Source organism: Macrotis lagotis, chromosome 4 (assembly GCF_037893015.1).
Source record: "Macrotis lagotis isolate mMagLag1 chromosome 4, bilby.v1.9.chrom.fasta, whole genome shotgun sequence".
NCBI classification, from domain to species: Eukaryota; Metazoa; Chordata; class Mammalia; order Peramelemorphia; family Peramelidae; genus Macrotis; species Macrotis lagotis.
This window is the reverse complement of record NC_133661.1, coordinates 204,038,153-204,061,984: the sequence shown is the minus strand read 5'-3', so window position 1 is coordinate 204,061,984 and position 23,832 is coordinate 204,038,153. Positions and strand designations below refer to the sequence as shown.

General features: G+C 34.7%; 1 protein-coding gene across 3 annotated transcripts in view; it reads right to left on the bottom strand.

Annotated features, from left to right (window-relative positions):
- The window catches only part of TMEM62 (transmembrane protein 62), a 60,534-nt gene that overhangs the window by 23,844 nt on the left and 12,858 nt on the right, over positions 1 to 23,832 (bottom strand). For all 3 annotated transcript variants that reach the window (XM_074235227.1, XM_074235229.1, XM_074235228.1), the window contains 5 exons: positions 23,293 to 23,434; positions 22,668 to 22,792; positions 22,418 to 22,540; positions 13,434 to 13,589; positions 6,853 to 7,012 (listed from right to left, as the gene is read on the bottom strand). In XM_074235227.1, coding sequence (XP_074091328.1) covers positions 6,853 to 7,012; positions 13,434 to 13,589; positions 22,418 to 22,540; positions 22,668 to 22,792; positions 23,293 to 23,434 — 706 coding nt within the window. The remainder of the gene's footprint in view (positions 1 to 6,852; positions 7,013 to 13,433; positions 13,590 to 22,417; positions 22,541 to 22,667; positions 22,793 to 23,292; positions 23,435 to 23,832) is intronic.

Genomic DNA, 23,832 nt, shown 5'->3' with positions numbered 1-23,832 from the left:
ATATCTAGAGTCTTTTTTTTATCATGACTTTCAGCTAGTCAAGTAATTCTTTTTTTTAATTTTAGGCAATGGGGTTAAGTGGCTTGCCCAAGGCCACACAGCTAGGTCATTATTAAGTGTGTCTGAGGTCACATTTGAACTCAGGTCCTCCTGACTCCAGGGCCAGTGTTCTATCCACTGTGCTAACTAGCTGCCTATGTGTTCTATCCACTGTGCCAGCTAGCTGCCCCTCAAGTATTTTTTTGATTTTTTTCCCTCAAGTAATTCTTTTTTTTAATTTAAATTTATTTTTATTAAAGATAGTATTTGAGTTTTACATTTCCCCCCAATATTGCTTCCCTCCCCCCTCCCCCCCACAAAATGCACTCTGTCAGTCTTTGTTTCCATGTTGTACCTTGATCCAAATTGGGTGAGATAAGAGAGAAATCACATCCTTAAAGAGAAGTCTAAGAGGTAACAAGATCAGACAATAAGCTATCTGCTTTTTTTTTTCTAAATTAAAGGGAATAGTCCTTGTACTTTGTTCAAACTCCACAGCTCCTTATCTGGATACAGATGGCACTCTGCAGACATCCCAAAATTGTTCCTGATTGTTGCACTGATGGAATGAGTAAGTCCTTCAAGCTTGAACATCACTCCCATGTTGCTGTTAGGGTATATAGTGTTTTTCTGGTTCTGCTCATCTCACTCAGCATCAGTTCATGCAAATCCCTCCAGGCTTCCCTGAAATCCCGTCTCTCCTGGTTTCTAATAGAACAATAGTGTTCCATGACGTACATATACCACAGTTTGCTAAGCCATTCCCCAATTGAAGGACATTTACTGGATTTCCGATTCTTTGCCACCACAAACAGGGCTGCTACAAATATTTTTGTACAAGTAATGCTTTTACCCTTTTTCCTCATCTCTTCAGGGTATAGACCCAGTAGTGGTATTGCTGGGTCAAAGGATATGTACATTTTTGTTGCCCTTTGGGCATAATTGCAAATAGCTCTCCAGAAGGGTTGGATGAGTTCACAGCTCCACCAACAGTGTAATAGTGTCCCAGATTTCCCACATCCCTTCCAACAATGATCATTATCCTTCCTGGTCATACTGGCCAATCTGAGAGGTGTGAGGTGGTACCTCAGGGAAGCTTTAATTTGCATTTCTCTAATAATTAATGATTTAGAGCATTTTTTCATATGGCTATGGATTACTTTGATCTCATCTGTAAATTGCTTTTGCATATCCTTTGACCATTTGTCAATTCCCTCAAGTAATTCTTAACTTATCTTTTCTTCATCTATTTTCCAGGTGAGTCATTTTTTCCAATGAGATAATTTCACATTTTCTTTTATTTTTTCATTCTTCTGTGTCTGTTTTATTGTTTATTGATGTCTTCTAGAGTCATTAACTTCTACTTGCCTAATTCTTATTTTTAAGGAATTAGTTTCTTCATAGAACTTTTGTACCTCTTTTTCCACCTGGCAAATCCCTCTCTTTAAAGACTTCTTTCTTCAGTGAATTTGAGTACCTCTTTTTCCATTTGGCCCATTCCGTTTTTAATGGAATTCTTTTTGTCAGGGAATTTTTGCACCTTTTAACATTAGGCCAATTCAATTTTTTAAGGTGTTATTTTCTTCAATATTTTTGTGTCTTTTTTCCCCTAAGATGCTCTCTTTTCATAATTTCTTGCACAACTCTCATTTCTTTTCACAATTTTCCCTCTACCATGTTTAATTCTTTCTTTCACTCTTCCAGGAATTCTTGTAGAGCTTGTATCCAATTAGCACTTTTTTTTCCCTTGAGGCTTTAATTGTAAGAATTTTCACATTGTTGTCTTCTTCTGAGTTTGTGTTTTAGTCATTCATAATAGCTTTTTATGGTCAAATTCTTTTTTGTTACTGTTTGCTCATTTTCACAGATTATTTCTTGATTTTGAACTTTATGTTAAAGTTGGGGAGGTGAGGAAGCACAGTTCCTAGGTTTAGGCTTTTTACCCAAGAAGGACTCCCTGCTCCCCTTGTAGTCACAAGCATTAACGTTCCTCTCTGCCTTGGAACTTTGACTAAGACTTCTGCTCACTTGCAATTGACCACAGGGTCACCTCTCCACCCTACAGCTGTGATCCAAAATGATTATGGCAATAGAGTTGCTAATCAGTGCCAATCGAACATAATGCCAACAAAGGGTCTCCTGTGATCTTTTACTACTGAGTTGTCTAGCCCTCTTACCCTCTTCAAGATGAGAGCTCCTCAAGTTGCTGCTATCTCTAAAGTCCACCACTGGTACTGCTGCCACACTCTGGGCAGGCTCCCACTCTAGTATCACAGACACTAGTCCTGCTGACCTCCTAAGTTGTTTTAAGCTGGAAAAATTGTCCCTTTCTGATCTTTTTATTGTCCATGCCACTCCACAGTTTGATTTGAGATATTATTTTTAAATTGTTTTGGAAGGGAATGTTGGAGAGCTTAGTTGCTTTGCTGCCTGTAGTCTACCATCCTGGTTTTACCTACAATGATCTTTCTTTCAATGTTGACAAACTTGAACTGATTCACTGAGAAGGAACTGTGAGAAGCAAAGCCTGGTAAGATGGGGTTAGGTATAAAGTGGTATAGTGTTCAGTGTTCTGGGGCTCTTGAATACAGAGCTTTTGCCTATGTTCATATCTGAAAGTTCTGAAGTTGTTCTTGTATGTGGGTACTATGTAACTCAAGAATCAAGACTGGGGAGTTGTAGGTGGCAATGACTTTTGTCCCAAGTTCAGTTTAAAGCTATTTATCATACTTTGGTGACAAAGCCCACTCTTTCATCCCTGTGTATTCCGTGTGGGCTATCAGGATAGAATGATTAGCATGGCAAATCTTGAGTTATTTAAAGATTAGCCTTTTAGAACCCTTGAGGATATGAAATAGTTTTGAGATCCCAAAATAAGCCCCTTAAAAAAGTAAAAACAAAAAACTAGTCCTTGAACTGTATCTTCTGAAGAATTACTTTAGTAATGATGTGACATTAGAAGACTAGCTATAACCAATTAAAAATACAAATTGCAAGGCAAAGACAAACCCAGGAACTAGATAACCTCAATTACACCACACTTTTCACACAAATAAAATCAGATCTAAACAATTGGAAAAATATTATTTGCTCATGCATGGTCCAAGCCAATATAATAAAAATTACAATATATTAAGTATGGTATATGGTAACAAATAAATTTAAAGAGCTAGAAAAAAATCACAAAACTCATCTGGAAAGAACAAAAGGTCAAGAATATCAAAGGAATGTGAAGGTAGGTGGCCTAGGCATACTTACTTAGACCTCAAACTATATAACAAAGAGGTAATCATCTAAACAATCTTATACTGGCTAAGAAATAGAGTGGTGAATCAGTAGAATAGATTAGGCACATAAATCATAGTAAGTAATGACCAAAATAACCTGGTGTTTGATAAATGTGAAGATTATAGTTAGGAGGACAAGAACACACTATCTGACAAAAACTATTGAAAAAAATAAAAAGCAGTTTAGCAGAAACTGAGAAAAAAACAACACCTCACACCATATACTAAAATAAGGTCAAAATGGGTACATGATTTAGACACAAAGGGTGGTACATCAGCAAATTAGGGGAGCATGGAATAATTTACCTGTCATATCCATAGAGAAGGAAAGAATTTATGATCAAACAAGAGATAGAGAGCATCATAAAATGCAAAATGGAAAATTTTTTATTACATTAAATTAAAAAGTTGCATAAACAAAACCAAATGCAATCAAGATTAGAAGGAAAGCAGAAAAACAGAAAAAATTTATAGCAAGTTTCTCTAATTAAAGTTTCATTCTCAAATCTATAAAGAACTCAAATTTGTAAAAATAAGTAATTTCCAATTTGACAGATTGGCAATTTTCAGATGAATAAATCAAAGCTATCTATAGTCATATGAAAGAAATGCTCTAAATCACTATTAGAGGAATACAAATCAAAACAACTCTGAGTTGTCATCTCCCATCTATCAGAATAGCTAATACAACAGAAAAGAAAATGCAGTAAAATTGGGACACTAATTCACTGTTGGTGGAGTTGTAAACTGATCCAAATTATTCTGGAAAGCAAATTGGAACTTTGTCAAAAAGGCACACCAGCTTCTTCATGACTGCATTTGGAGTTTTCTTTGCAAAAATACTGTAGTGGTTTGTCATTTCCTTCTCCAGATCATTTTACATATGTAACCTATATCAAATTACTTGCCTTGTCAATGAAGGTAGAAGGGAAGGAGATAGGGAAAGAATTTGGAACTTAAAATTTTTAAAAATCAGGGCAGCTAGGTGGCTCAGTGGATAGAGCACCAACCCTGGAGTCAGGAGGACCTGAGTTCAGATCCAGGATCAGACACATAATAATTGCCTAGCTGTGTGACCTTGGCAAATCACTTAACCCAACTGCCTTAAATTAAAAAAAAAAATGAATGTCATAATTTCTTTTTACATGTGATTGGAGAAAAATAAAAACAAATTGCAAGGCAAAAGGAAAATGCTATGAATATTTCAGATTCTGAGCATAGCTAAAGTTAAATTACTGAAAAACTAAGACTGCAAATGTCTTTTTTTGGGAGAGGGTCTTTTGAAGAAAAAAAGTCTTCAGAGACCTTAGAATAAGAACAAGTTCTTGAAATGGTATGGAAAAACTTCTCCTTTACATTCTATGAACACTGAGTGAAAAATTATAAAAATAGCACCATGGGATTATAGATTTAGTGCTGAAATAGCCAGTAGAGATTATCTAAGCCAACAGGCATACTGGTGACTCAAGGCATAAGGCTGATATGGAGGTGCCTATTAGTGACACAGAAAACAGATAATGACTGAACATTGCTGATAGCCCATAAAGCACTGAGAGTAAAAATAAAAATTATTATTTTCATGGACAGCCATGAGAACTACTTAGGAGAAACAACTTCAATCTTTGATTCACAAATTAATTTTGTTCAAAGGTAAAATTTAAATTGCCTATCTTTATATTACCTCAAAGTTCTGATAGTTGCTTAGCCTTCACTTCACTTACATAAAATGGTCAAAAGTAAGTTTATTTCAAGGAGTTCTTGAAGAAATCAAACTTGTAGGAAAATGTCATATACATTCAGCTCAATGTCCCACACTACCTACAGCTACAAGTTACTGTCATACAGTCAAATACAGGAAGTATATAATGTTGAATATGACCCCTCTGAGACAGAGCTAGCTTATTCTCGGTACATACTGAAAAAGTAAGGAAAAAAATACTATATATTATAAAAACCTGCATCAAAAAATGTTTCAAATATCTGAAGGTAAAAATACTGGGACATTTTTCCACAAAATTTTTATCCAAATTGAGTCCTTCCCAGATATGCCAGATAATTGAAATTTATTGTATTATATTTTGGGTATACTATAGATTAAATAGAGATTATTTTCCCCCAGTATCTATCATTTATAGAACCATTTCTATGGGAAAATATTTTCTGAGTTTCAAATGGATAGCTTAAAAATAAAGTTTGCAATATCATTCGTAATTTGAAATTGTCTGAAACCGAATCTTTTAAATGCTTGATTTTTGCTTTTACGCCCAAAGGATACCCAAAAGGTATGGAGAAGTAACAACATGTTAGTAGGAATAGTCATCCATGCCATTACAACAACTATTTGGGAAAAATACTTCCAGAACAAAAAGAATGGTAGCCAGAAATTTTCTAAGAAAAAATTTTTTTCATTTTTTTAAAATTTCCTCTATTTTCTCCTTTTCCACCACTTCTCCCATCACCTCTGCCTATTCCTTTTCTTACTGAGGCTGCAAAGAAATGAGAAAGCTATTTCTAGATTACAAAAAATTCCCACAAAGCAAAGCCATTGCCATCAAAAACCATAGTCTATCTAGTAGCTTCTTTGATTTCCCCTTTCTTCTCCCAGTGTTCAGTTTAAAGTAGTCTAATGTTTCTTTTTGTCATAAAAGTTTATTCTTAGAATAAAGAATTATGAAGGAATCCTGTTACATTGAAATAGAATTACAAAAATATTTTTTTAAAAAGTTAAGCAAAGGGGCAGCTAGGTGGCGCAGTGGATAGAGCACTGGCCTTGGAGTCAGGGGTACCTGGGTTCAAATCGGACCTCAGACACTTAATAATTACCTAACTGTGTGGCCTTGGGCAAGCCACTTAACCCCACTGCCTTGCAAAAACTACAAAAAAAAAAAGTTAAGCAAAGATCCAAGGCAATTCCAAAGGACTCATGAAAAAAAATGATACACACCTCCAGAGAGACAACTATTGAAATCTGAATGCTGATTGTAGCATATTTCTTTTACTTTATTATTCTTCAGGGGGTTTTGTATGTTTTGTTTTGCATGCTTCACATTATAATCAGTATCCTATTGCTTGTTTTTCAAGGGGAGGGGAGGGGCAGGATGGAGAGATCCAAGAACTCAAAATTTTTAAAAATTAATGTTAAAATTTTTTTAAACGTGGGGCGGATGGGTGGTGCAGTGGATAGAGCACCAGGCCCTGGAGTCAGGAGTCCCTGAGTTCAAATCTGGCCTCAGACATTTAATAATTACCTAGCTGTGTGGCCTTGGACAAGCCACTTAACCCCATTTTGCCTTGCAAAAAGAAAAAAGAAAAAAAAACAATAAAAACCTCTAGTCTGAAGCTACGATTTTTTTCCTGTGTATTTTTCTTCAGGACAAAATGAACATGATGTATAAACAGACTAATAATAAAATCAAAATTTTTTCCATTTTATGGGAAAATTTCCAAAGGTTAAAAGTGAATTCAACCCAAGCTACTAGAATAAGCATGTGTTTGTGTGCAAATTAAGGAAAAACAGAGACCTTACCTGAACATTTATCTCTATCACATGGGACTCTTCACTATAGTTTTTAGGATTCCACTTCAATATGAAAATAGGACCAGACAGATGAACAGCATTCCCCAAATAAATATCATTAATCTTAACTGTGACAGAGGTAATGGAGGATGGTGAGAAGGCCAAGATTCTAAAATGAGAATATGCATAAAGGTATGATTTTCAGAATTTGGGTCTTTTTTCATTAGAAAGAATATACTCAGCTATGGGCATATTGAAAAGCACAGTTGAGAAAATAGATTTTCTTAAGTCTTGAAGATGCAAACTAACTTCTAAGATTCCTTCTTGCTCAAGATCTAAGATTCTATGATTTAAATCTTGAGTTGTATCTAAAATTATGTGGGTAGTCAAGGTAGGGCAGTCAAAAAGATCTAAGTTCAAATTCAACCTCAGATACTTCTTAGATGAGTGACTGGGCAAGTCACTTAAACCTATTTGCCTCAATGTCCTCCTCTGTAAAATGAGTTGGAGAAGAAAATGGCAAACTACTAACAGTATCTTTATGAAGAAAACTCCAAATGGGATCACAAAGATTTACATACAATTGAATAACAACAGCAATAACAACAAAGTGAAGGAAGAAGGATCTTGACAAAGTTTTATCTTAAAGAGGAACTGGTACTTCTCACATTAATCATGATTTTAAAAGTTTTAGTTCACAGTCTAAGGTACCATACTTTTGATAACATGTTATACTTTGGTTTGCCATTAGATTTATGGTTCAGAAGAGAAAGAATGGACTTACAAAAGAAGTTATTTCAAATACCATCCCTAACTAGAATCTCAAAGTAAACTGCATGAATTTTGTGACTATTTTATATTTATATTTTATATAATTCTTCCCAGTGTGGAGTCCATTTGTTACAATTAGCTTATTTAGCTCAAATGTTTAGAAAATTTTTTTTTCTTTTTTTTTTTAGGTTTCTGCAAGGCAAACGGGGTTAAGTGGCTTGCCCAAGGCCACACAGCTAGGTAATTATTAAGTGTCTGAGACCAGATTTGAACCCAGATACTCCTGACTTCAGGGCTGGTACTTTATCCACTACTCCACCTAGCCACCCCTGAAAAATTTATTTCAATTATGCCCAAGGTGTGATTCTGCAAGATCAAGATAGGGATAATATTCTATGAAGAAAGCTCTTTTTCTCTGTGATAATATTCCTCAATTTCCAAGGCAGATAGCAACTAATATATAGTAATAATAAATGCTTATTGACTGATCAGGCTTAGAAATGAGAAAAAGAGAATGTTTTGAGTATTTTTGTTCAGCTAAGCATTCGGGATAAAGGCACTATAATAAATCTGCCAAGGTTTACCTATTTTTCTTAAATAAAAGGGTTACATACATTTTCAAAATAACAATACTAGCAAATGATCATTGCTTCAAATGACAAAAGAAATAAAAATTGAAACAACTCTGAAGTTTCATCTCATAGATTGGCAAGACAGCAAAAGGAAGAAATAGTTGGAGGGATTGATGGAAGTCAGGTACATAATATACTTCTGCTGGAGTTGTGAACTGATTCATCCATTTTGGAAAAAATTGGAAATCATGGAAGAAAGAAGTTATAAAATTGTTTATGCCCTTTTATTTAAAAATGCTACTATTTAACATGTATGTAGCATATACTGCTTAGCAGATCAAAGTCTCATATATGCCTATATATATATATATAATATATATATTATATATATAGTAACACTTTTTGTTACTTAATAAAATTAGCTATATAACTAAAGTATTTCAATATAAGAAATGGAGAATAGGAGATTTAAATGAGAAGAATTGAATGAACTTATTCAAAGAGAGCAGAATGAGAAGAAGGTACACAATGACTAAAAATAATGTAAAAGAGAAGAGCACCAATATCACTCAAGCATGGCCCTGAAAGAGATGAGAAAGTACTTCTCTGAGCTGAGCAGAGAAGTGAGAAATATAGTGTGTCAGTAGGGAAAGAGATTATTTGGACAAGACTGGGGTAGACTGAAACAACTGTAGCATAAAAAACAAAGGCATCAGGAGAATTATTTTTTTAAAGATCTTTGACTCACAATGCTTTTACAAAGTTTGAATTCCTGTTTCTATATAACATCTTACTATCTTTCCCCTCCCTAACACCATTTTCCTTTCCCTCAACTAACTCTCCTATAGAACTAAAATAATTTTTTCTTAATTCACTGAACAAATATTAATTGATTGCCCATTATACTTCATTATTGCTTAGGATAAAATTTAATGTTGGCCCTTGAATATTTTTCTAAATATGGGTTAGGAGTTGTTTGTAGAAAACATTACTATGATGAACTATATCTCCTTTCTTTGAGCAAAGACATACTAAAAGTGAGACAATTATTCTATTGTGTTTTGGGGAAATTTCTTTTTTATTATTACAATGGGAGTCTAATTATAGGTTCATGAGAAGTAGTATATGCAAAAATGTCAGTTATGTAAAAATAAAAGTAATCAGTTAAAAACTATTTCTAGGGTGGCTAGGTGGCGCAGTGAATAGAGCACTGGCCTTGGAGTAAGATGTACCTGGGTTCAAATCTGACCTCAGACACTTAGTAATTACCTGTGTGGTCTTGGGCAAGCCACTTAGCCCCATTGCTTTGAAAAAAATCTAAAGATCTTTGCATATATGAAATACTTTAATTTTAAGTCAAAAATAAAACTTTTTGTTCTTTTGACTAGCTCTAGGATTTTCAGTTAGTCTTTTTAGAGTTATTTTATTTAGCAAAGTAATTTCATACTAGCTTCTGTTCTGAACATATCAAAAAGTTATCCTATGTAATCTCAGATAAATATTCAAACTAAAAAGATTAAATACCTCTCTAAGAGCATTATTACCAATGTCCCACTGATATCCTATGAATTTTTATTATCTATTAGAAGGAAGAGCTCAGGAGAAAAGGGAGTCAGTGGAAATTGACATGATATAAAGAATATCAATAAAATATATTTTAAAGTATAATAAAATATAGTATAATAAAATATATTTTACCCATAAAATGTTCAAAGTAATTTCTCTAGGAAATTGATATAATGAGAAATGTTTGTTAGTATTTATATTTAATTATCAAATCAATATTTATCATTGGGATCAAATGTACCAAACAGAAAAAAAAATTCACTTTTTAAAAATAAAAAAAATTTATGGGGCGGCTAGGTGGCGTAGTGGATAAAGCACCGGCCTTGGAGTCAGGAGTACCTGGGTTCAAATCCGGTCTCAGACACTTAATAATTACCTAGCTGTGTGGCCTTGGGCAAGCCACATAACCCCGTTTGCCTTGCAAAAACCTAAAAAAAAAATTTATTATCATTTTCAGCTAGTGAGTCCAATCTCATCACAGCAAAATTTTTATTGTACTTTCTGAATAAAGAAGAGTTACTCTATGTATGAAATGTAAGATAAAAGAATGCCTGAATTTGGGTGTTTAAAATTACCATAACCAGGTTCCTCTCCAGTTAAAAGATCAATGACTTACTTGGCTGCAAAAAAGGTTACAATGATACCTTCATCAGTGGGTATCATAGAGACAACTGATTCAAGCTGTGTCCCTAATGCCTCAGCAGTAGCTTGTCCTTTGGGGTTCTTATGATTTTGAGCTCTTCTCTCCTCCACTGATGATATCACTCTGAGATCCTGCTCCTTTCTCAACTTTTGGGACTATCAAGGAGTAGCAATTTCTGCATAATTATCCTTTACAAAATACTTTCCTAGGTGCAGTGAGGAAATAAAAAGGAAGCCACAGGCACTTACCCTCAAGTTGCTTATTTAAATTCAAAAAACCAAAAAACTCTGACAGCAAATCTCTCTAAGGGTATTAAACTATTAGCAGCAGCATCCGTCCTCTTCAACATTTACTGAAGGTTTGGTAAGAGTGGCTGAAGAATTTGTGGTATATGAATGTGATAGGAGTGCTATTGTTCCATAAGAAATCATGAGAAGCAGACTGGACAATATGACCAGAAAGGACAATGATCAATGTTGGAAGGAATGTGGGAATCTGGGACACTAATACATTGTTGGTAGAGCTGTGAACTCATCCAGCCTTTCTGGAGAGAAATTTGGAATTATGCCCAAAGGCAACAAAAATGAGCATACCCTTTGATCTAGTAATACCACTGCTGGGTCTATACCCTGAAGAGATGATGAAAAAGGGTAAAAATATCACTTGCACAAAAATATTCACAGCAGCCCTGTTTGTGGTGGCAAAGAATTGGAAATTAAGTGAATGTCCTTCAATTGGGGAATGGCTTTACAAACCCTGGTATATGTATGTCATGGAATACTACTGTTCTATGAGAAACCAGGAAGGAAGGAAATTCAGGGAAGCCTGGAGGGATTTGCATGAACTGATGCTGAGATGAGTAGAACCAGAAAAACACTGTACACCCTAAACAGCAACATGAGTGTGATGACCAACCTTGATGGACTTGCTCAGTGCAACAATAAGGAACAATTTTGGGGTAACTGCAATGGAGAATACCATCTGTATCCAGAGAAAGAATCATGAAGTTTGAAAAAAGACCAAAGACTATTACCTTTAATTTAGGGGAAAACAACGTTATCTTACTATGTAATTCTGCTATCTCTTTTACTTTATTTTTCTTCCTTAAGGATATGATTTCTCTCTCATGACATTCAACTTGTCTCAGTGTATACCATGGAAACATTGTAAAGACTAACAAACTGCCTTGGGAGAGGGGGGAAGGAAGATCAGGGGAAAAATTGTAAAACTCAAAATAAATAAAATTTTAAAAAATAAATAAAATTTTAAACAAATGAAATCATGATTTGGGGGACTTCAGAAAAGCCTGGAAAAATTTGCATGAACTGATGCCAAGTGAAGTGAGCAGAACCAGACAATCATTGTACATATAAACAGCAACATTGTGTGATCAATTATGACCAACTTGACTCCTCTTAGCAGTTCAGTGAACAGACAATTCTAATGTGATGGAAAATGCCATCATCATCCAAAGAAAAAAAAATTGTAGTGTCTGAATACAGAACAAAGCATACCATTTTTACTTTGCAAAACTTGTTTATTTTTTTTTCATTTCTCATGATTTTTTTCCCTTTAGTTCTGATTCTTCTTTCAATATGACTAATGGAAATGCTAAACATGATTGTACATGTAGTGGCAAAGAACTGGAAATTGAGATGTTCATCAATTGGGGAATGGCTGAACAAACTGTGGTATGTTTTGTAAGAAATCATGAGGTGGAGTAGTGGATAAAGCACCGGCCCTGGAGTCAGGAGTACCTGGGTTCAAATCCAGTCTCAGACACTTAATAATTACCTAGCTGTGTGGCCTTGGGCAAGCCACTTAACCCCATTTGCCTTGCAAAAAAAAAAAACCCTAAAAGAAAAGAAATCATGAGGGATGGGATTTCAGAAAAGTCTGAAAAATTGATGCTGAGCAAGATAAGCAGAATCAGAACATTATACAACTTAACAACTACATAGGGGATGATCAACCTTGATGGATTTGCTCACTCCATCAGTGCAATAACCAGGGACAAGTTTTGGGGATTTGTGATGTACAATACCATCTGTATCTAGAAAAAGGATTGTGAAGTTTAAATGAAGACCAAAGCTCATTATCTTCAATTTTTAAAAGTTGCCATGTATTACGTAATTATGCTATCTCTGTTTTCTTTCTTCCTTTTGGATCTGAATCTTCTCTCACAACACATTCAATTTCGATCTATGCTTATCAAGGATGTAAATGTAAAGTCTATATCAAATTGCTTTCTGTTGGGGGGAGGGGAGAAAAAGGGAGCAAGGAAGAAAAAAATTGTAAAACCCAAAAACCTTGCCAAAAAAAAAGATTGATAGAAACTACCATTGTATGTAATTGAAAACAAAATAATTATAAAATAATAAAAATAAAAATAACATCAATAAAATTTATAAAAAGTATAGCTTAAATCATTTACTTAGATTATTAAGTTATTATTTTAATAGTAAATTATCAAAACATAATATTGCTAATGCTTTTACCAACAAATGTTTTCCAATGTTAGAGGAGATTATACTGGGAGATATAAAATGAGGGTGAGGGGTAGTCAAAAGTCCCAGGAAAATAGGGACAACTAGGTGATGCAATGGATAGAGCACTAGCCCTAGTGACAAGAGGACCTAAGTTCCAATCTTGCCTTAGACACTTAGCAGTTGTGTGACCCTGGGCAAGTCATTTAATCCTAATTGCCTCAAAGAAAAATTCCCATGGAAAAATCAATTAAAACAATGAATTAAGGATGTCAGCACTCAGAAAATTCGTTTTTTTAGTCCAGGAAGGAAATTTGATTATTTATCTACCTTCCCAATGCTGTCCAGCTAAGGCCATTAATAACCACATAAAATTTAACTCTTACCTATTAATGTAAAGCTTAATAGAAAAGAGTAAAACAATCTTGAATATTGTTCATGTTGCCTGGAAAAAAATTAAGCTTGAGAAACAAATTATTCACGTGGAACTCATTCCCAATAACCTATTCTTTTAAATATAAATATGAAAAAAAATTCAAGACTATTCCTTACCTGATATGTGTAGAGAAGAGGAGTCTCTCTAGTGGTTCATGAGTAGAGCTGCTATAAAGAAATGATTTGGGGTTTGTAACAAGAACCACTGGCCACTTGTCAAAAACCAAATCTGCAAAGCTAAAGAGGTCATGGTCAAAAGCAAAGATCCGGTACCTGAAGACAAAAGATTAAAAAGTTAATTTAGTTTTATGACATCAATGATAGACAGTTTATATAATGATCAAAGATTAAAAAAATAAATTTAAAAAATTCTAATAATTCTCAGCATCATAATTTTGAATGAATAATAGTGTCATTTCCCCCCCTTTCTTTCCTTTTTATCAAACAGTAAATTCTCATCCTTGGAACCTATACTTAATTTGGTTTAAAATGAGATTGTCATTTTCTTTTAATTTAAGCTATTATGAACCAGTTGCTATTCTAAAAGCTATTTGAGGGCAAGCCACTTAACCCCAATGCCTTGCAAAAACTAAAAAAAAAAAAAAAAAAAAAAAAAAAAGGCTATTTGAAATCACCAGAGGGTAAAAAAATATTACTATGATATGCAATTTTCCAGAATCTACTGCAAGTAGAAACATCAAGTTAACATCTCTAGAGTTTTATTAATCTCAGCTCTGCCACTAGCAAATGGGACTTTAGGTCAGTTCTTATAAACTCACTGATCTAGTTTTCCCTCTTAAAAAGAAGGGATTTCAGGAGCAGCTTGGTGGCGCAGTGGATAGAGCACTGGTCTTGGAGTCAGGAGTATCTGGGTTCACAGACACTTAATAATTACATAGCTGTGTGGCATTGGGCAAGCCACTTAACCCCACTGCCTTGAAAAAAAAAACAAAAACACAAACACAAACAAAAAGAATGGATTTCCACTCGTTTCTTTCTTTTTTTTTCCCCAATTAATGGGGTTAAGTGACTTGCCCAGGGTCACACAGCCAGGTTAACTGTCTAATGTCAAATTTGAACTCAGGTCCTCCTGACTCCAGGGCCTACACTCTATCCACTGTACCACCTAGCTGCTATGTCCTTTCAAAGTCTGAATTTTTATAATTTTCACGAAGGTTATTAAATATTTTAAAATCTTTTACCTGATTTAAAGACAATGCACATACATTTAAATTCAACCTAAAACTTTAAAAAGGTAATTCAGTGGAAAGAGCTCAGGGCTTGGAGTTAGAAAAAAATGAATCTGAATCTTGGTTCTGCTGTGTGACCTTAAATAAACCGCGTAACTTTCAGTATTGGTTTCATCATCTATAAAATTAGAGACCTAGTCTTGACATTCTTTAGGATATTGTCTTGCTCTAAGTTCTGCAATTCTGTAATTTCACATACATCATTAAACCTTGTTCATATGATTTGAATTAGAAGCAAAATCTTTAAAAATTTTATTTATGTAGATATATAATACTCAAAACTACTTACAATTAAATTTTTCTCAACATGAACTCTTTATTTCTTTTACCCCTTTCTGTTTTGTCCATTTTCTTTCTCCATACTTCAGTCATTTTAATCAAATATATATATGTATATATATATATGTATATATATATATATATAGTCAATGTACATATTTCTCCTGATTCTGCTTTCTTTTGGTTGTATTATTTCCTATGTTTTTCCATATTTATTACATCATTTTAGTAATATGGTTATATTATATTAAAATGACTAGCAGAATTGCCGAGACATTTTATAATATTAAGACATCTAGGCCTTCACATTTTTCACCTTTACAAATAATATACTATAAACATCAGTAAGGTGGAGCCAAGATGGCGACAAGAAGGGATCCAGTCTTAGGAGTTCTCTGATAAAACTCATCAGTTAAGGACTCTAAACTTTCGAGAGACAGAACCCACAAAGGGACCCAGTGAGGCAGTTCTCCTACTCAAGGTAACCTGGAAAAGAGCAGAAAGGCTCTGCTCCCCGGGATCGGAGAGGCGGCCTGCCAGAAGGGTTGGCCGCCAGAGCCAAAGAACTTCAGCCTCCCGGAGGCAGCCCAAAGGCGCTGGGAGCCTCAGCTCACAGCAGCGGGGGAGTCTCCAGAGCTGCACCCCAAGGAGCACCAGGCACAAAGTGGGGGACCTCTGCCAGAGCAAGCACGTGGAGCCCAGCCCTCAGGGCACACAGGGAGCAGCTTGGTCTTTCTGCAGCCCAGACCAGGAAACAGAAGCAGGCGGAGCCGGAGCCAGTAAGCAGGAGCCCCCAGAGCATGAGCCCATTGAGCTGAGGGAGGGGAGTGAAGAGAAACTGCAGAGCTCTGTCCTCTGCCCCTGGAACAGGACTCTGGGGCTCTGAACACATTCAGATCCTGATCACAGTCTAGGGCCCCCCATAGAACAGCAGGGCCCCCCCCACCTCAGCCCCGTGGCAGAGGGGGGTGCTTATGGTCATTCACAGACCAGGAGGGAGGACAGAGCCTCACACACTGAGACCCTTGTGGGAGTGACCCAAAAGCTCAGGAAACACCCCAAACCAGGCCCAGGCTGAGAAAATGAGCAAGCAGAGAAACAAAAGGAAGACTATTGAGAAATATTTTGCAAATGAGCCCAAGAAGGATCAAAATATTCAGTCTGAAGATGAGGAAGCACAAGCTCCTGCATCTAAAGACTCCAAGAAAAACAGAAATTGGGCTCAGGCTATGACAGAGCTCAGAAAAGACTTTGAAAATCAAATGAGGGAGTTGGAAGAAAAACTGGGAAAAAAAAGGAGAGATGCAGGAAAAACATGAAAATGAAGTCAGCAGCTTAGTCAAGGAAATCCAAAAAAATGCTGAAGAAAACAGCATGCTAAAAACTAGCTTAGGTCAAATGGATAAAACAGTTCAAAAAGTTATTGAGGAGAAGAATGCTTTAAAAAGCAAAATTGGCCAGAAGAAAAAAGAGATAAGAAAACTCTCTGAGGAGAACAAATCCTTCAGACAAAGAATAGAATTCAAGGAGATTGATGAATTTACCAGAAATCAGGAATCAATACTTCAAAACCAAAAAAATGAAAAATTAGAAGAAAATGTGAAATATCTCATTGAAAAAACAACTGATATGGAAAACAGACTTAGGAAAGATAATTTAAAAATTATTGGAATACCTGAAAGTCATGATCAGGAAAAGAGCCTTGACATCATTTTCAAAGAATTACTACAGGAAAATTGCCCTGATATTCTAGTAGCAGAGGGCAAAATAGAAATGGAGAGAATCCACCGATCCCCCAGAGAAAGAGATCCCAAAAAACCAACCCCTAGGAATATTATAGCCAACTTCAAGAACTCCCAAGTCAAAGAGAAAATATTACAAGCAGCCAGAAGGACACAGTTCAAATATCGTGGAGCTACAGTCAGGATCACACAGGACTTAGCAGCAACTAACTACATTGGAAGCTCGTAGGGCTTGAAATACAATATACCAGAAGGCAAAAGAGCTTAGAATGCAGCCAAGAATGAATTACCCAGCAAGGCTGAATGTCCTCTTCCAGGGAAAAAGATGGACTTTCAATGAACCAGGGGAATTTCAAATGTTCCTTTTTGGAATGGCCAGAGCTGAACAGAAGGTTTGATCTTCAGATACAGGACTCAGGTGAAGCATGGAGATTGGAGGAGAGGGGGGAAATATGAGGGACTTAATGAGGATGAACTGCATGTATTCCTGCATAGAAAAATGACACTGATAATACTCATACGAACCTTCTCAATTAATAGAGCAGGTAGAAGGAACTTTTATAGATGAAGCACAGGAGAGAGCTGAATTTGAAGATAAAATATGGTGTAAAAATGGAGTCAATAGAAGAAAGGGAAATGTAATAGGAGAAAGGAAAAAGGAGAGGGGGAATAGTCCAAGATATTTCACATAAGATTTTTTTAATTACAATCAGCTATTGCAATGATATGGAAGGGGGGAGGCAAGGGGGAATGAGGGAACCTTTGCTCTCATCAGAGATGGATAGGAGAGGAAACAGCATATATACTCAATGGGGTATAGACATCTGGAGTAAGAAGGAGGGGGGAGCAGGGGGAAGGGGTGGGGATGTGAATAAAGGAGGAGAGGAGGGACCATGGGGGGACAGTAGTCAGATATAACACATTTTCTTTTTTACTTCTTGCAAGGGGCTGGGATTGGAAGGCCTGCCCAGGACCATAGGGCCAGGTGAATTCTGGGCCTAAGGGGTGGTATGGGGGCTCAGGGCTTCTTGGCCCCAGGGCCAGGGATCTGTCTGCTGAGCCAGTCAACGACCCTACAGCAGAGTCAGAGTGAAAGGAGAGAGAAAATAGAGTACATGGTAGTGGAGAAATAAGAAAGGAGGGAGTTGCGATCAGCAATGGCAACAGTGGAAAAATATGCAAGTAACTTTTGTGATGGACTTATCATAAAGAATGAGATCCACCCATGACAGAGTTGTTGGTGTTGGAACAAAGACTCAAGCACATTTTTTGTTATTATTATTTGGGGGAGGATGCAGGGCAAGTGGGGCTGGATGGCCTGCCTGGGGCCACATAGCAGGGTGATCTTTGGGTGTCTGGGGCCGGATTTGGACCCATGTGCTCCTGGCTCAAGGGCCAATGCTCTGTCTGCCACCCAGCCAACCCTACTATTATTACTATTTTATTTTATTTTGGGTCTTTTTTTTTCTCTTCTTTTTGGTTTTTGCAGGGTAGTGAGAAACAGGGAGCTTGCATGTCACATGGCTGGGTGATTGTTGGGTTTCCAAGGCTGGATATGGGCTCGGGTGCTCATGGCTCCAGGGCTGGTGCTTCATCCATTGCACCACCTGGCCATACCTACAATTATTACTATTATTTTTTTTTTAATTTTAATTTTTTCTCTCCTCTTTACTTTTTTCGCCCAAGCAAGTCTATCTATATTCATGGGGGAAGACGGGTATTTTGTTTACTTGTAAACAAGAATATTTTATTAATGTAAAAAAACATTTGTACAAAATGAGAATAAAAAAATAATTAATAAAAAAATTTTTTAAAATGTATAAAATCAAAAAAAAATAAAATAAAAAAAATCAATAAGTTCTTATTATCTTTTTGATAACAATCTGGATAAGTTTCCCAGTAATGAAATTACTTAGTCACAGGCTATGATCATTTTTGTAAGCCTTATTGTACATTGCCAAAATGGACTGAAATTGAAATAGTTTACACAATGTTACCAACAACAACAAATTAATGTACCACTTATCTCAAACTGAGTTTTATAATTTTTATTTATTTTTGGAAATATGATGAGTTTAAGGTAACTTCCTTAGTTTGCATTTATTAATGAGCTATTTACTAATAAAATGAAAAACTTTTCTCAAATGATTTTACATTTGTATGTCTTTTGTGAATTACCTATTGATAGCTCTTGACCATTTACCCATTTTAGGTTGGGTATTACCCTTTTGAGGTTTTGTTCCAGATAAATTATGAACATCAGAATTTATTTATTTACCAAAAGAGTTTATATTTAGTGGATAGAGCACCAGCCCTGGAGTCAGAACGACCTGAGTTCAAATCCAAGCTCAGACACTTAATAATTGCCTAGTTGTGTGACATTGGACAAGTCACTTAATCCAATTGCCTTAAATGAAAAAAGAGTTTATATTTATATAAATATACATTTATTTATATTTACCAAAGAGATTCCACACCCTTCCCCCCATCCATTTTTCTTCTTTTGAGGTCTAACCTTACCTATTTGGTTCCCCACAACTTCTTCCATTTGCTAAATATATGACAATTTATTTTCCCTCCACATTTGTGAAACATTTCATCTTCTTCTAATTTATTTTTTTCCCTGACTTAATTGGAGTTTGTGATATATGGGGAAGGAAATATAGGTTTTAACTGTTTTTTTTCTTTTTTTTGCCATATTACAATACAGTTTTTTTAATATCATTTATTAAGTGAAGAATACATTCCCTAGTGTTTGCTAACCATTTGCTTATCATACACTAATATTATATATATATATATATTTGATTCAATGTTTTGTTTTTTATTCCATTTTTCTACTTTTCTTTGTCATTGCTTTGAATCAAAACCAAATAACTGACAGTTACTATTATAGAAAGAGTTTTTTTTTTAATTTTTGCAAGGCAATGGGGCTAAGTGACTTTCCCAAAGTCACACAGCTAAATAAGAATTAAGTGTCTGAGACTCCATTTGAACTCATGTCCTCCTGATTCCAGGGCTAGTGCTCTATTCACTGTGTCACCTGGTTGCCTCTTTATGTTTTTAAAAGTCTATAAAGATAGGTATCCTCCTACTTATCAGCTTTCTCCTCAGAGTTTATTGCTATTACTGACTTCAGTACTTCATTATAATTTAATCCAATATTTCATTAATATTATAACTGTAGTATATTAAGCCTACATATTATTTTAAGAAATACTTATTTTTACTATAAACATTCAGACTATGCACAATAATTGTTTTAGTTTTAGTCATTAGACTTTCAAAATTATGTTCATAAAGACCCCAATATCTTGATATAGGTTAATAACCAAATATTTGTTACTTTATCAATGTTATTAATTTGTAGTAGTTTCTTCTTTATCTGTACTTGCTGTTTATAAAAGTATATATATAAATAATGTAAAATATTGAGATAGTAAAGTAATTCAGTGTTGGTTATTTTATATACCATAATGAATTACTTTCTTATCTCAATTAAAATTTTTGTTGTATCCTTTGAATTTTCAAGATAACCATGTTTATTACCAATGTTATTTTAATTTCTTATTGGACCCAAGATTGCTAATATGCTTTAAATGATATTAAAAAGAATTGCTAAAACCTTTACACTGTGATTATTTTCACTAAGTAAACAATTTTTCTTCACATTCCTAGATTTAACTAGTCATTGTTTATCATGCTAAAGAAAAATTCCATATCTATTCTTTCTAATGTTTTCACATGAATGAGTCTTTTATGAAAGATCTTTTCTGAATCTAATGATAAGATCATATGAGATAAATACTTTGCACGTGATGCACTGAAATTACTGTTCCTAATTGCTGTCAATTGTATATTCCTTATAAATATGAACCACTAATTAATAATTTTTTAAATTGAATTTATTTGCATATTTTGATATAGCCAACTTACTAAGAGAATATATCCAATTCCATTTTCTAAACTGGTTCATAATTTTTTCATTTACAATGCTGTCTTATTAAACATAATATTTTAAGAGTTTAAAGAAAGTTTGCTGTTATATATTTTCTTACTAATTCAGGGCTTGAAGAAATTCTATGATGCAATAATTATGTAATTATTTTAAAATATGCTATTTTGTTAACTTTACAAATGGTCATAAGAAGCTTAGTATAGTAGACAAAGCCTTACCACCAAAAAGCCTTAAGCCTCTGACAAAAACTACCTGTATGTTCCTTGGCAAGTGGTTGAACCTCTTAATGTCTCAGAATTATAGTTACACATAAGACCCACAAGTGGAGAAATACAATGTTGAAACCACAGGTTTGAACAAATAATAAAAGTTCATAAAAGTCTGACCCTTGTAATGTAGAAACCCTGACAAGAATCCAGGGAGGTGCACTTTGGCTTAATGAAAAAGTTGGTATTATATCAAAATGTATCATCTTGTTGAGAAAAGGGAGAAATTAGTATCAGTATTACCACCCACAATCCAGAGCCTTAAGAGTTGTATAAAGTCTTAGAATAATTATAGAGTGAAATACTTCCTGGGATGTCATTTCCATAGTAATCAAGCTACTGTCTAGATCTGTAGCCATTTTTTCAGCTTCTAAAATTTAAAAAAAAATGAATCTTAGATTAACTGTATAGTGGAGTAGAGGAAGTTTCAAAATCAGCTACAAACATCTGCTGCTGTTGGGAGGCAGTACAGTGGCTACCCTTTATAAACACTTTGTTTTATATCATATAATACTTCTCTATCTATTGCTTGTAATAGAGTTCTTTTTATGGTGGCAAAATAAAGACAAATAGGCATATTAATTTATTGCTGGAAAAACTGTAAATTAGTCTAGTAAAATTTAGAATTTTTCAAGAATATTTATAGAATTGTTCATTTTTTGATCAACTGACCTATTTGAATTTATATCTTAGGTGGTTTTTTTTTAGGTTTTTTTGCAAGGCAAGCCACACAGCTAGGTAATTATTAAGTGTCTGAGGCCAAATTTGAATTCAGGTACTCCTGACTCCAGGGCCGGTGTTCTATCCACTGCGCCACCTAGCCACCTTGAATTTAGATCTTGATGAAATAAGGACAAAAATATTCAGAGTTGCACAACAACAACAAAGTGGAGCTTATATGCTCAACAATTATGTAATAGTTAAAAGATCATGGTATAAGAATACAAGGTAACAGGGAATGACAAATATGAAATGAGGGAAGGCTCACTGAAACATGAATATTAATATGGAAAGTGATGCAGAGTGAGCACACCAAAATCAATATGCACTATTTCTGAATTATGTGAATATTCAAATAACAACAAAACTCAGATCAAAAACATTAGACCATGTTGGTATCAATCCCTACTTTTAACAAGCAGAAAGCAAATACTACCATTCTTATATTATTATTATTTAATGGTTTTTAGGAATGATAGAGAATTCATATGCTTAGATTTTGTGCAATTTATCATAACAATTCATCAATAAATACATTTTTATAGATTTATCTTCATTTAAAACTGCTTTTTCCTGATAATTCATCATCTATACCTAAAGATAAATAGAGTGTGGGGCTGCTAGGTAGCACAGTAGATAAAGCACCGGCCCTAGAGTCAGGAGTACCTGGGTTCAAATCCGGTCTCAGACACTTAATAATTACCTAGCTGTGTGGCCTTCGGCAAGCCACTTAACCCCATTTGCCTTGCAAAAACCTAAAAAAAAATAGAGTGATCAAAATTCCATACTAAAAAGCCCTACCACAACCTGGCAACCTCCTACACAGCTGGCATCAAGTCCAGGAAAGATTATAGCAGCCTCTTACTGATTTCCATGGTTCTCTCACCTCCTGTTATCCTTCCAGTCTCCTAGCTCTAGTTCCAGAGTGCCCTTCGGATGACGAGTGTGCAAGACAGGCATCATTCCACCAAGTAAATGGAGATGGCCACAGAAATATGCTATGGCAGAACTAAATGATAAAAATAAAACAATGTTTATAGGCTAAGTAAAACATATTTTGTGATTATCCAACAAAAATGAATTAAAATGTTAGCAAACCTAAACCATCAATTTTGGATCTAGGAGTTCTGTCTCACCTCATTAATGATCGTATTCCTGGAGCTGGAGAGATGATAGTAGATGTTGTATAATGTCCAAACCAAATAGTATGGTTGCTATATCTAGTCTTTTTATTCAGTAAATAGAGTTCCCTCATTTGCTTCTGAAATGGGATGGAAAACACAGGAACTTTCATTAATGCCCAAGATGAAATATGATCTAGCTAATATATAATTTTCTTCGAAGTATTATAATTATTATTGACAAAATATCAAATTTATAAAAATATTTCATATTTTTCTATTTTCACCAAATTTCAGTTATTACAAAAATTTTACAAAGAAAATATACAATTGACTGGTCTAAGGGCAAAAGGTAACCCAGGGACCCTTCAGACAAAAGAATCTATCTCTCCTGTTTAATCTGCTTCACTAAGCTTCCCATGTTCATTAAGCATTAACTATACATATATATATATATATATATATATATATATATATGTATATATATAAAACTATATAAAAATAGCAATTGCTAAATCAGAGTGAAAACTTAGGAACCTATCAATAAGATCTCATATACTGAGCATATCTGAAGAGGGTCTGATGCACCAAAGTCACTTAAAGTAAGTAGAATATAAAGAAATCAAGATTTCTACTTTACCTGACTTAATATTCCATAGAAATTAAAGGGTTTCTTGGGCCCTGGGGTAAGGGTAGCATCCATATAGATGAAAGAATAGTTTCCAAAGGGGGTCTTATGTATGAAATGCATAGAGCCATGCCTACGTAAGGCAGAATATCTCCTACAAAAGTCAAATACAGATTATTTTCAATGCAATTCGAAAAGAACATAATTCAAGTTTTCACTCTGAGATCACTCTAGGTTTTACTTCCTTATCAAAGGCATAATTTTGCGTCTAACTGACAAGAAAGAGCTAAAATGAACTCTAAAATTCATTTGGAGTGACTTTTTAATTTTCTCTATGAATATATTCATTTGAAATAAAATGTCAAGTCCACAAGAGATAGGTATCACACATCTTGTGGTTAACAAGTATATAGTTCTTATTGTTGTTATACAATTCTTTTTCGGTTGTGACCAACTGAACTGCATTTGGGGATTTGTTAACAAAGCTGGAATGGTTTGCCATTTCTTTCTCTAGTTCATTTTATGGTTGACAAAATGGAGGCAAACAAGGTG